At 33.9% G+C, this 14,584-nt stretch overlaps 2 protein-coding genes and 1 pseudogene across 19 annotated transcripts; 2 read left to right on the forward strand and 1 right to left on the reverse strand.

Annotated features, from left to right (window-relative positions):
- Window positions 1-231: 231 nt before the first annotated feature.
- On the forward strand, window positions 232-3,440 carry LOC146897564 (putative WRKY transcription factor 46). Its single transcript, XM_085739106.1, has 3 exons — window positions 232-800; window positions 945-1,073; window positions 2,536-3,440. The coding sequence occupies exons 1-3, from the start codon at window positions 478-480 to the stop codon at window positions 3,101-3,103; spliced, it is 1,020 nt and encodes a 339-aa protein (XP_085595232.1). The 5' UTR covers window positions 232-477; the 3' UTR covers window positions 3,104-3,440.
- A 2,937-nt stretch (window positions 3,441-6,377) lies between these two features.
- LOC146897565 (hydroquinone glucosyltransferase pseudogene) lies at window positions 6,378-8,155 on the reverse strand (annotated as a pseudogene). Its single transcript, XR_015024119.1, has one exon. The product of XR_015024119.1 is annotated as a hydroquinone glucosyltransferase pseudogene (transcript).
- Window positions 8,156-8,881: 726 nt separating this feature from the next.
- LOC146897566 (uncharacterized) lies at window positions 8,882-12,817 on the forward strand. Of its 17 annotated transcripts, none has more exons than XR_015024123.1 (7): window positions 8,882-9,643; window positions 9,735-9,859; window positions 10,696-10,872; window positions 11,250-11,325; window positions 11,437-11,519; window positions 11,990-12,048; window positions 12,128-12,817. XR_015024123.1 is itself a non-coding variant. In XM_085739108.1 (7 exons), exons 1-6 carry the CDS (start codon window positions 9,541-9,543, stop codon window positions 12,035-12,037), a joined length of 618 nt encoding a protein of 205 aa, XP_085595234.1. In that variant the 5' UTR covers window positions 8,882-9,540; the 3' UTR covers window positions 12,038-12,048; window positions 12,128-12,817. The 17 variants fall into 17 exon arrangements, 10 of the variants coding, with proteins under 10 accessions (XP_085595234.1, XP_085595235.1, XP_085595236.1 ...); XR_015024125.1 differs by having other exon boundaries at window positions 12,205-12,817; XR_015024127.1 differs by having other exon boundaries at window positions 8,882-9,640; window positions 11,921-12,048.
- Window positions 12,818-14,584: the final 1,767 nt, after the last annotated feature.

Here is a 14,584-nt window from a genome sequence, read left to right on the forward strand (position 1 = left end):
GGCCAACACAAGAAATTAAATAATTTCTAAGGTTTCACATTAGAAAAGGTCAATATTTTCATCCAATTTCATGGATTCTTCAATTTTTTCTAACACAAGAAAGTAATATGAATATACCATATTCTTTTAGGCCAAAAAAAATGGACCCACATTGTAGAAAACACATTAACCATCCTCCTTTCCTTCTCTTTTCTTCATAATAAATACCACCTTCCTCTCACCTTCATTTTTGAGCATGCCCCTTTCTATTTTCACACACATCACTCTCTATCTTTCACCCCTTATATCTCCTCCTCACTCATCACTTCCTCAACAATCCCACTCAAATTTCAAAAAAAAAAAAAAAAAAAACTAATTTCTTTTAGTTCTCCATTTGGCATTTCATTAGCTTTACCACTTGTTCTTCATGTGCTAGTAGTATAGTGCCTATTTTACCAAATATCCCTTTCTTGTGCTATCATAATTATTTTTCAAAAAATGAAAGAGAACATTAAGTGTGAAGAAATTGGTCTCATTGGTGAACTAATGCAAGGTGAAGAGCTAGCAAAGAAGCTTTATGACCAAATTTTCTCTCCATCATCATCAACATCATCATCATCATCAACATCAACTTCATCACATGAAGTCTTAATTGACAAATTAATTTTGTCCATTGAGACAGCAATAACCATGGCAAAGGGTAATGAGGGAAAAATTAAGACAAACAATGTCAACATGATGGATTCTCATTGTTCAAATGGAAGCCCTAAAAGTGAGGTCCAAGATTCAAAGTTCAAGCACAAACATGTGTCCAAGAAAAGGTATATTGGATTAAATTACAAAATCATTGATTCCTTTTGAACTTGGTGGTGAATTTTCAAGGTTCATTTTTTTATAGGAATTTTTTTTTTTCCAAGGTTCACGATCTCATAATTTTCATTATTCTTTGGAATTTTGTGGTGCAGAAAAACCGTGCCTAAGTGGACAGAGCAAGTGAAGGTTTATTCTGGAACAGAAGCTGAAGGGTCTGTTGAGGATGGTTATAGTTGGAGAAAGTATGGACAAAAGGATATTCTTGGAGCCAAGTTTCCAAGGTAACAATCATTTTTTACGTCATCTATATTTCTTTTGTTCAAACATATCCATAATGCATCTTTAAATTCCTAGTAAATTTGACAAAATTACTGTAAGAGTTTTGTTATTCATTATGGTATTATCCGACTCAGGAGATTAATATATATAATTGCGCGTAAAGAATATTCTATTGATACTAAAAAAATAAATTTAATTACTTTTGCTTGAGGTACTGATAATACCCCATGCAGCAAATAACTTTTTTTCATCAAAGTGTCTATTTCTAAAAGTGAAAGTTATAATGTTTGTCACTTCGATATTATGATAAGAAAAGTTGTATTTGTTCTATTTAGGTTTTTATTTATTATATAGGAATTTTTTTTGATTGGTGCAAGTGGCTTTGGGTACCCCACTCACTAAAATATCATTGGCCAATCAACCAATAATGTCTAAAAAAGAGGGAGGGAAAATAAAAAATACTATATCAAATAATGGGAAAGGACAAAATGCTTTTAAAAAGACGATAAAAGTTATCCAAAGGACAATTTTTTTTTTTTTTTTAAAGAATCCAAAGGACAAAATTAGAAAGATTTAATTCTGGTAGGTGTACTAGAAGAGAAAGGACATTGGAAAAATTTAACAATTGGAGAAATTTGCTTGTACTTTTTTACCATTCATGCACCAATTTAAGTTAGCATTAAATACTATAGTCTATTAGCATGTTAGCCAAATTCACTGTTATAGACAACATCATAACATGTGTACTACACCAATTATGGAACCATTAATACAATTATGGAGCCATTAGTTAAAATTGTCAGATTAAGATTAAGACAGTTCACATTTTGAACTAAATTTACTAACCTAAAGTCAAAATGTAGGTCATCTTATCATAACAAGATGATGTGCCTGATTTCCTAAAAAAAGAAGATGATATGCCTGAATTAAATTTGTGATTCACTGTCCTCGTGAGCTTAGCTCAGTTGGTATGGACAATGCATAAAATATGCAAGGTCTGGGGTTCAAACCCCGGCCACCACCAAAAAAAAATTTGTGATTCACTAAAGATAGAAACTTTAGATTTCAATGGAGATTTCAAATAGGGGAAAGAAAAACACAAACATTCAAATATAAATATTACTAGTATTTTAATATTCATGTATTTCTCATCCCTACTTGATATGTTCCCTAATTTGAAGATAATCCATCTGGATTTGTTTGTGATCGAATAGTTAGGCTAGACTCACACACTATAAGTGTGGAGAAGTAAGAAATTCGGGGTTTGAATTCCAACCACTGCATTTCTGTGTCCGTGAAACTACCAACTGAAGTGCAGGGACATCAATACCACAAAAAAATTTAATATCATTTTTTATATTTCCTACATGACCATAGAATCTAAGGTTATTTTGTCATTCTTATTTTTCTATTGAAGCAAAATGTTTTAATATTTATCTAACAAATAGTGATTTTGCAATGCAGAGGATATTACAGATGCACACATAGACATGCACAAGGTTGTCTAGCTACTAAGCAAGTGCAAAAATCAGATGAAGATGAAATGATATGTGAGATAACCTACAAAGGAAGACACACATGCACCCAATCTAACAAGACACTCCCATCAAAAACAAAGTTGAAATTTGGACAAAATAAATCACAATCCAATCAAAATATTCAACCCCAAGAAGAGAAAATACAACCACCTCAAGAAAAAAAAATCTCTTTTGACAACAAGGAGGATATATTTCAATCATTCAATTTTTCCTCTCCATCAATAGGATCTGAAAATGAAGATAACAACATATTTTTAGAGACCATGATTGAAAACAATTTCATGGAAAATGAGGATAACAATATATTCTCAGAATCAAACATTTTCTGCTTGTCATTATTGGATATGGACAGCACTGGACTAGGCCCAAGTGAGACTGAGATAATTTCAGGCCCAAATTCTATTGCCAATTCCCCAATGGATTTTGATCTCTATAATGACATAAATTTCGACATGGATGATTTCTCTATCAACACACAAGAACTTTGCTATTGATGAATGAATAATAGCACTTAGAAATTTTGTGCATGGATTAACTTGTGAGTTTTGTAGATCAGGATTAGTAAAATGGCAAAGAGGAGGATTACAATATGTAGTAATCATGTTTTGTGTGTCCAAAAATAAGAACAATGAAACTTCCTTCCCACGTTAGTTAGGAGAGCTTTTCGGGGTAGTTAGGATGTAATGTGAAAATATTTTGTAGTTAGCTATTGTATTTCACTATTTTGAGGTTTCTTTGTTCTGTTGTAACGTAGGCATCCATCTATCATATGTTTTCTTTTGTTCAAGCAGAGGAAGAAATTGCGAAATAAATAGTTTTTGGTTTACCCTATATTTGCTGTCTAAAGTTGTTATTATTAATGCATCATTTCACCAAAGAAAATAAAAAAATTATTATCAATGTCTTCCTTGATTGTCGGTCAGTCGGGGATTTTGGAAGTCTGGCCATTGCCGTTGCCTAAAGAGGGTGTATTGGATTTAGATTTCAAGGAATTTTAAAAAAAAAAACTTTTTGATTATAGTTTTTTTTTTTTGTATTCAATCAAGACTTTTAATACTTTGTGTGTATGGGTCAATTTCCTCGCCTTGGATTTACTCCGGACTTATTTTGCTATTGATGGATTTAATGCCTTCTTGTTGTATTCCCTTTAGGAATTTAGGTTTAAACTCGAGTTTCGACGTATCTTTCGTGGTGCTACTCCGATTAAGTTTAGCCTGAGTCTATACTTTGACAAAGATTTAACCCTATGTTGGGTCCATGCGCGGAATTAGGAGCTTTCCTTTCGGGCGATCTTCTTTGGGGACTTTGCGATCCAGACATGAGAGGATCATTAATAATGAGCGCCGATATGCTTGTGGTCCGTCTAGGTCTGCTCGAGGATGGTCTGCCCTTTGCTAAAGGGTGACTCCTCTCGACCGCTCGCAGGAGCTTTGCCTTTCTGTGAAGGTGTATTGTGTTTATGGGGGCTCCTTTGTTGTACAGTGGCTAACTGTAGAGTGGGGGGCTCCGAAAACCCACTTATCTACCTAAGATTACTATTCTTTTTTCGAATGTGTGCATTTGAAGTGATGTTGGTGTGCGGAAAGCTCCTCTCCTATTGAAAATTCTCCATCCACTTGTGTTTCTTCTTCACATGATGTGGTCTTTCGTTGCGTAATTTCTTTATAACTCCCGATCTCACAAAACTTATCGAGAGTCAGGACTCCGTTGTTTTTGGAACTGGAGTGTAACTCTCGATCGACTTATTTTCAACGGTTGAGCAATATACCGAGCAGATAGAGCAGTCATCCTTTCATTGAGTTGTTGAGGTTTACACGAGCCAACTAGAGAAGTGTTAGGAAAACTATTTTCAACACTCTATCTAACATTCATTTTTTTTATTTGACGAAATCAATATAGGTCTTACCTTTTGGAAATAGATCTCACATAAAGTGATGAGACTCATGTTGATTTCACCCAATAAAGGAATGAGTGTAAGAAAGAGTTTTGAAAAAAAAAATATTCCTAACACTCATTAAGCTAGCTATATTAAGAGACAACTTCTTTGGTCCCATATTCGCATCTCAGCCTAGTTGTGTATCAGGACAAATTTAACCATCATTTTAAGAATAATCAAGGTAAAAGAAAAATGGACACACAAATACATGTCAAATTAAAGACAAAGTTTTATTCATATATCTCTCTTCTCTTCTTTTTCCCCACCATTTTAAACATCATTATCTCTGTTAACTTCTCAAACTTTCGTCTAAAGTTATTCGACCTTTCCATCACTAAAGGTAGATGACCCTTGTCTTGACATACAATATTGCTAATTTACTTTTAATTCAATTTTTATTGCTCATCGTGACATTTAAATATGCTTGTTTCTTTTGATCAGAATTTTGAACTTGTTGGAACTTTTATTTGCATGTTTACTTTTAGTTATATTGATTCCTCTAATGATAGCAAGGTTTGACTCGTAAACAATAAAACGATAGAACAAAGTAAACAAAAGATGTGGCGTGTAAGAAGAGAACCTCGCAAAAATTAACCATGGTTGAACATTGTTCTGGGTCGGCTCAAAGGCAAGGTCGTCAAAACCCTTGCTTTAGATCTTGAGAAGTTAAAACGTAAACTCTAAAATCTTGAGAAGTAAAAATCTAAATTCACTTCTCTAGGTGTCGAGTCTCAAATCGAGTTTCTTGAGGTTGAAGAGATAAACTTTCAATCAAGTGACCTCTCTGGAGTTTCTCAAATACCCTTCTGACTTCTCAAGAACACCCTTGTCTCAAAGAAAAAACGCAAACACCCTTGCCTCAAACAATTTTCAGTATAATTTTCGGTATAATTAAACAATTTTCTGCCCCCATCACTCATGTCTACGGTCCTAGGATCAAATCTGCTTTGTAGCCTTTTTAATCTTGATGTTATGTCATACTTTTGACATATACATTTTCTTTTTAGTGTTTTTTTTTTATAGTTCGAGAATTTTATTTATTTTAACTTAATAAAAATTGTTACCAATACTCATATTAGGAGAACTAACAAAATAATTGTTAGCTTTAGTGAATCGATACATTTTAAATTTTCCTACTAATAAAAATAATTTTACTTTATTTTTTGTAAAAAATTCTTTATGTTACTGTTTCTTACATATATGAAAGCCTCGTTTTTAATGTATACTTTACACCGCATAATAGGTTGAGTCGGCCTAACATTATTTAACGAGTTTTTTCCATTTGACTAAGAGCATGTTTGGAGGGGCCTGTCTATTTTATGAATCGAGAGTTGTGTTGTGCACAATTTGCTACTCAGCGGTGAAGCTAACAAATTTTTTACGAGGGGGCCAAATATAAAGAAGAAATAAAATATATTTTTAAACTATTATATTATACTTAATCAATAAGTAAAATAAATTCACAATAATTTTTACTTATATTTAATGAAACGAAAGCGAAGAAAATAAAATCTAACAATAATTATTTTCGAAAAGTTGAGCTCTATGAAATTTTAAGAAATCAATTTTATTTATAATTGACACAAAACTAAATAAATTATCAATTTATATTAATATTATCCCTCTTTGAACCAACAAAATTGTTTGGAGTAGTCAAGGATAGCTACATACAAAATTATACTAATTATACAAGATTATTTTTTTCTTTTGGAGAATGCTACCCCCATTGACATGAAGCCAATCCCCCCTAGCTACTCTTGTTATCTTTAAGCATATCATGTTGTGTATCATAATGAAATCATAAAAAATAAAAATAAAAAAAAACCAAAGAATGGAAAAATATTAATAAATTATGATTAACAAATTAAATGACATAACCAAATTATAACTAACAAAAATAAAGGCAAGGGTAAGAGGAAGAAATACATTGAAAGAAGGGTAAATGAAATGCAACTTCAATTTGGTATTGTAACACCTTTCCATTTGAGAGCCAATTCACATATTTGCTTTGTTGAAGACCCGTTTTCCTTTAGAGCATTACTAGCTGCATCTTTGAGATCCTTCATTCTATAACGAATCTTTTCCTCTTCTTCTCCTACCATTAACCTCTTCACAACACTTGCAATTTCTTCCCTTTGAACCAACCCATTTTCACCAACTTTTGGTCTAATAGCCACTTTAACTTTTTCACTCAATAAAACAGCATTCATCTTTTGTTCAGCATAGAGTGGCCATGCAATCAAAGGCACACCATTCACCACACTCTCAAGAGTTGAATTCCAACCACAATGACTCACAAACCCTCCAATTGAGATATGGCTCAAAACTTGTGCTTGTGGGGCCCAATATGGGAGCACCAAACCCTTCCCTTTAGTCCTCTCTATATAACCATTTGGTAAAAATTCAAAAGGGTCAACATTACTATTTGCAATAAAATTAGAATCATTTTCAACTTTATCCTTAGGACACCTTAGAACCCACAAGAACCTTTGTTCACTCATTTCCAACCCATAAGCAATTTCATCTGTTTGAGCACTAGTAAGGATCCCCTCACTACCAAAATTCACAAATATAACACTTCCATGTGGCTGCTCATCCAACCATTGAAAACACACATCAAATTCTGATCCATTATTAATAGAGTCTTCATTCACTAACGGTCCAACCGGATAAACCGGTGGTTCATTCTTTTGCAAAAAAGTAATAGCCTCCGGTTCAAGCTCAAAAAAACTATTCTCTATTATTCCTTTAGCCAACTTGTATCTTGTCACATGGTGGAGAAAACACTTGTAGGCTTCGTTGTTTCGATCATGAATCGGGTCTGCTAAGTCTTTCCCATGAACCGCGAAACATCCAGGGATGTTAAGCGGTTCAGGGATATCCCTAAACTCGCCCTGAACATTTTGGTCGAGTTGGGGAAAATAAAAGGCAAAGGACAAGTTATTGGCAGTGGTAGGGAAGTAGAGATATGAAGGGATATCTAGTTCAGCGGCCATGTCAAAGGCATCGGTGCCAAATAGGTCGACAACGAGAGCAGAGAGACGGTGGGAAGTCATAAGAGAGAGTAGGGTTTGAAAGAGAGAAGGAAGAGAAGGAACAATGGTGGCTGTCATGAGTGTTTCGGGTTTGGTCTTGGGTGGGAGGTCGGAGAGAGTGACCGGAGGGAGGAAGACATGGGAAATGCCATGAGGTAGGGAAGTGAGTACGGTGGTTTGAGCCTTTGAAGGTGGACCGTCGTTAGGGATGATGAAGGTGATGGGGAGGTTATGTTTGGAGAGTCTCTTGGCGAATTCGATCATTGGAATGAGATGTCCCATTCCTGGAGTTGGAAACATGGCTACTAGAGGTGGTAGTTCTTGTTTTGTTGTGGTGAGAGGCTGTTGTTGTTGACTTCCCATATCGAAGATTGAAGATGAAGATGATAATGATATAAAAGTGAAAGGATTATATATATATGGTTTTGTGTTTTTGGTTGGAGCAAAGGTCGTGTTGCTATTTTGAGTTTGGAAACAGAAGTATTGTGGAACAGTATATGCCTGTTGGTGAGAATTGATGGAAAGAGTAAATGAGTAAGTGTGAAATCGTGGGTGAATTCGGACCAAATATATCATATATACAATGATTTCAAAAAATGAATTATCTCTTATAATAAAGAACGGATGTAATATTTGCTAGGACACAAAATTGTTTGTATTTTTAAGTGATATATGGGAATGATTCTAACTAGTTTACTGTGTAAAAAAAAATACTAGTTGTGTATCAAAATGAAACTCACAAAATTGACTGTGAGTTAATTAATTATCTAAAATTGATTCTAGATGAAAGTGTATATAGAAAATAAAGTGATTTTATGCAAACGTGAGTTTATGTTTTGTTATATTTTGGAAGTAAGTTCAATAATAAAATTGAATGTTAAAATCAATTATATAATTAAAAACTCTAATTTTTAGCTTCAAGTAAAATTTATTTTGAAAGCAAAATCAATTTTACCGAAAATAATTAAACATATCTAAATCAACTCTACACTTTTAAAATCAATTTTAACCACTTTAAAAATGAAATGAATAATACACTCAGGCAATTATTGAATCAAATGAAAAAATTCATAAAAGCGATGATGACCACGACAACTCAACATGAGTTCTTGTCACAAACTGTAATGGAGTTGTCCTACATGCACAGAGACATATGTATGTCCTATTATATGACTACAATTTCAAGGACCTGAAGCAAATAATTCACAGTGAAAGAAAACAAAATACTAATGTTCTGAAATTATATGGTGTAAGTATGTGGTGGAGAATAATCATCGCATGAAACACGAGGGTTCATCTTTTATATCTAATCCTAGCAAACATGCAAACCCTAATTGCATAACCCTAAACCTAAAAAATTGGAGCCAAAATTTGAAATTTGAATCCCACATTAAAAAACCATGACAATTATTATACACACTGCTCAATACAGACTTAAAAACGTGTTCCTATGTTCACCACCCTCTATCTCTCTCTCAATTTACCGTCTCTTCCTCTTTCTCTCTCTACACTCCCGTTTCATTTCACTCCCTCACAATTCTATTAACTTAGCACCCTAACTCATTTGCATTTGAATTTCAATTTCATGCGGTGCTGAATTGGAGAACACCATAAGCAGATTTGAACCATCACAAACCAGATCCAACACAGCTTCACAACGGAGGAAGTTGTTTCTGTTTCGGTTGAACCCCACGAATTCTTCTATCTCGCTCTTTCGTTTTCTGAAACAAGTTTATTCCTTTTCTCGCTTTCTCTCTTCACCCTATCTCTCTTACGAATCGAAAATCAACCACAGCCTTCCCCATCTCACTGTCTCCCCTATGTAGTTGAGTGACCATGAAATTTTGATTCGAAAGCTTCTGGGCTGGCGGATTCAGCGGTGAAATTTCTCCTCCGGCCTCCTCTCTAGGTCTCTCCATCCCGTTCCTCTTCCGCTTCCCGTTCATTCAACACCAACGCCATGCGCCAGTACGACGAACACTCTGATGAGTCCAATGTTGCCTATCGTGGTCCCACTGATCGCTCTTTCCCTCGCACTCGCCACGACGATTTCCTCTCAGGTAGTTGTTATCGCTCTTTTACTCAATTTCACTATTTTATTTATTTGATTTGATTAACTAATACTAAATAAATACTAAACTGTTGTGTTTTTAGATGTTAACATGGTGGGTCAATTAATGGACAATCCATTCCTTTCTGCTTCCCGTGGAATTGGATCTGGTGGAGTTCGACGTGGACAGAGGATTCTCTGCTTCTTCGTTTGGATATGCCTGGACTTGGTAAGGAAGATGTGAAAATATGTGTTGAACAGAATACCCTTAACTATAATTTTGCGTTTAGTTGTTTTGCTAGACATAATATTCCAAACGTGTCTGCTAAAGTGATTCCTGAAACTTGAAAATGAGTTCTTTCCTGGAATTTTGCTTTTATCTTCAATTCTGTTTTGGTTGTTTAACTCTGTGATTTAAATCTTAAGACAACAACGCATTTCAAATATTTCTCAAATGCATTTTATTGTTAAGTTGTTAATGTTCATTCTGTTTGTTGTGATGAAAGACTCAATTATGGTAGCATATGATCTGTAGACATAGTATAACTTTCTTAGCCATTTCTTTTTTTACTTTTCACAAGTTAGTTACTCAATTTCAGGGAAGCCTAATGAAAAGTTTGGGTAGAGCACGGGTCTATATACCCTTCTTTGATTATTTTTGGGCAGAGTTAATAGTAATCCATGATAAGTTACTTTGAGAAATGTCAGAGCATTTAGATCATTACATGTAACTCATTGATTTGATATTTGGTTGTAATGGATTCAATTGAACACACGAGAGCAGATCAATTGAACAATTTTGATCAAGTTGTATTGCGTAATTAGTTAGTCCGGTCAAATTACAAGACATTGGATACAAGGTGCATGTCATTGCTATGGATGAAACCGGTTCTACTGCTTTTGTGTTGTTAGAAGTTGTTTCTCAATTTTTGGGACGAAATGTTTGATATTTTCTTGGTCGAATTGATGGGGCAATATTGGTTACTTATTTTAATTTATTCAACTGGTGGTTTTGTAAACAAGTGATTTGTCTGTTTGCATAACAAACTGATTCTTGATGTGCAGAACGAGCAAAATGATGATTATCCATCAGAATTTCAGTCATTCTTAGATAAGCAATGGTTGTTCAAGGTTGAAGTTGGTGATGGCAATATAATAAATAATCGGCGTTGCTTTTCTGTGAAAAGGACTGCTGATGACTCTGTTGTCATCCAGCAATTCATAGCTATGCATAATAGAAAGGTACATTTACTCAATTCTTTCCATCTGCTATAGCTTAGATCTTAACTTTTTGCAGAAATCTAATTTTACTAATTTTATACATTTAATTCCAGATTTTAAGAAGAGGCTGACTACATGAATGTCGTAACTAAATTAGCTAATGAAGAACACTTACTGGCAAAGACATTTATATTTCAAATTAGTCTTATATTCAGTAGTGATTTGGCAAAACCAATTGTTAAAATTAGTCTTATATTGAATAATGTTGCTTATTTGTAATTTTTTTTTGAAGAGGCTTATCTGTAATTATTATTTATCTTATTGCACCAGGAATGTATTGAATGTAGTGATTCAAACCACAAGACTGATACTTATGCATCTGATCTGTCTTTATGTAGATTAACATGAGTATTGTTCTCGGCCGTCCTTCTATCAGCTGGCTTCTTTCCACCCCTTGGAAATTTTTTCGAGAAGGTATATGTTTCAATCATTTTTATTTAGGAATTATCATTCTGAACAATGGATATTGCCTTTGAACATTTATGATTTAGTTACCTAACGACAACCTGTTTTTTATTTGTGTAGATGTTGTCTATTTTGTTTTTTGAGTTGGTTCTTCAGCTTGACTTTTATGCTTTTCTGGTGCAGGATTCTGCTGGTTTTCAATAGTAAGTGATGTTCAATTTTGCAATGTTTTTTTGTTGCAATTTGCTTGGGTTTCATGTCTATTTTGAGGCAGGAATGATGGTTTGAATATGCGTCTGTGTAATGCTCTCTATTTATGTGAAATTAGCATTCCAGTCCTAAACATGCCATTCTCATATAAAGCATGAAGGAAGAAAGTATAAAATTTGCATTCCAATCCTAAAATGTATAAAATTTTCATTATATTAGTGAGGTTGTGATAAATTTATTGGGTTTCATATATTTGATTGTTTATTGTGAATATTATTTAAATGTCATGTAATATAGCTTAATATGTTAATAAGAAATTAAATATCAATTGTTATCGGTCTTGAACTCTAAAATTACTCATTGAGCTTCAATTTTAAATGTGAACTATCACAAGGATGTAGAATGTGGAGAATATTCTATTTTGTTTGGAACCTTTGGGCTGATGAAATTGGTGCAATTTCAGTGTATGCTTTATATCCATACGAAACTTTCATCAGAGATTCATAGCTGACAAGCTAATTGGTGAGTACTATTCTCTCTCTCTTTTTTTTCCGTTGTTATTGAACACATTGTAGCAACAAATTTTGATGAAGGACATCAGGTATATGAGATACAGAAGCTCGCAACAAAAGAAACTTTGAAGGACAATATATGCTAATTGAATTTTCAGTGGTGCAGCGAGCTCAGTTTTCTGTTGTAGCATGTATCAGCTCAAATAATGCGGACCGTCGAGCTGATTTTTAGGTTATGGCAGCACCTATTTCCAATGTGTGTTTGGATTATCCACCTCCGGGTGATACAAACTGAACGTGAATGAAGCGAGGCCAAACGAGGAGGGCAGCTGGGTTCTTTTGTCGGTAATTAGAGACAAATTTGGTTCTGTTATGGCAACCTGCAATTGTCAATAATAGCTGCAAAATGACGCAGATCTGGTGAACGCAGTGGCCTACAAAATTGGTTTACAGTTTGACCTAAAATTCTTTTATTTGATCGTTGAATTAGAACCGATGAACACAGCCAATGTCATCTTGGATCAGCAGCTCTCACACTCTTCTATGGGATCTATTGTTGAGTGATGTATCAATTTTTATTTATTTTTGAACAGCAAGTGATATATCAATTTATTTCTCAGTTTTCAAAAACTACATCGCATATTAGGCATGTTCATAATCAAGTGGCATACTTATAGTACAATTGAAAGAGAATAAAGAGAAAAATACGATTGTATTCCACTGAAGTGTGTTTATGTATCTTGATTATTCTCAATGGAGCTTATAGTTGTGTATTTGAATGCTTGACCGAGGATTATCATTATCTATAATTGGGTACATTTGTTAAACTATTGTCACATTATTAAGTCAATCTTAAAAGTCATCAATCACTGATATTGAACAATACATTAATAAACTTCATGGACACATCTTGGTGACAAGCTATTGGCTCTATAGACAGTGAAATGACGTGGATCACGGAGGAAACAATCAAATTTGTGGAGAACCTTAAATATGTATAAGTTGTGATCAAGTTGTCTATAAAAAATGATCAAGTAGTGATTCATCGGTCTACAATGTTCCTATTACTGCATTCAGCAAAAACTATTCCAAACTTAGGCCATTTTTGTTAAGATAAAGTCTTATAAAAAAAAGGGCAACCCGGTGCACTAGAGCTCCCGCATATGCAGGGTCCGGGAAGGGGTCCCACCATTTGGTGTATTGTACGCAGCCTTACCCTGTTTTACACAAGAGGCTGTTTCCAGGACTTGAACCCTGTTAAGATAAAGTCTTATATTTTAGATAATTACTAACATATATAAGATTCATTATCTCATTGAAAGTCTTATATTTTATTACTATTAATCTGTATGTATTGAACCTTTTTTTGGTAGCAGCTATTTAAACATTGAAATAGTACTTGATTATTAAGGCTTGCGTTCTATTTTATCCGTGCAGACATGTTGTTTTGTGTTTTCTTATATATCAGCTGCCGTATAATTTCTTATATATGCGTGGAATGGCTTCTGTAATGTTGCCGTATAATTTCTGTTATATGGTTCAGCTGAAACTCATACCAGTCGGGCCATGGTATATGTATATTAGTGTGTTGAACTATAACTTGCTGTTTAGTAATGGAACCATGTTGACACAGAACTAAAACATGAAAACTGGTATTCTGCTTGATAACTTTCATGGTTGATTTGCATAATAAAGCATACTTCCTAATCCACTTTTTGCAATTTGGAACCAATGTAATTGCATTTTCATTTCAATAGCGTTGTTTAAGCAAATCTACAAACCATTAGTATGTTTCAAGGTGCAATAAACACTAAAGATTTTGATATGCTTCCTTTCATAAAAATTACGGACAGGTAAAAGGCTTAATTAATATAACAAATTAACATACAGATGTATTTAACGAGTTGTAGAAACAATCTTCACAATACATCGCAATGGAATATTTTAATGAATTTCAAGTAGTTTCTTGAACTATATATGTCCCGTGCGGCAGCACGGGTAGAAGATCTAGTTGCAATGAAAAGAAGAGAGGCATAGAGAAAAAAATGCAGCTAAATGACTATTATGTTGTGTGTAGTCTCCTACACTTTTAGTAGAGTATTCCCTCCCAACCACATTGTATCCATCCATAAGACTCGAATATGAAACTTTTGTTTCAGAGATTCGAGTTCTGTTCCACTCAAACTAATGTAATATTATGAAGTGCACAAAGAGCGCGCCAACCCTTACAATGTATTACAAATACACCAACACAAAACAACAATACTCAAATATTTTGCATACAACCTAATGGATTGTTCCACCAATAAGAAAAAACATAATTATTATTCTTCCCTCTTCTGCCTATAAACCAAAACCAAGATACATGTTTGATTTTTTTTGAAAGAAGATACATGTTTGATATATAACTCAATCTTGAGAATTATAAGATTTAATAATATTATTGTGAATCGATTCATAACTTGCTTAAAATCAATTAGCAAGGAGACAAATATTCTAGAAACCTAGTGAACCATGGTGAAGAGATTCACCATAGGCAAATGCAT

Source organism: Medicago sativa, chromosome 8 (genome assembly GCF_051527215.1).
Source record: "Medicago sativa cultivar Bolivia chromosome 8, Bolivia_mono, whole genome shotgun sequence".
Taxonomy (NCBI): Eukaryota; Viridiplantae; Streptophyta; class Magnoliopsida; order Fabales; family Fabaceae; genus Medicago; species Medicago sativa.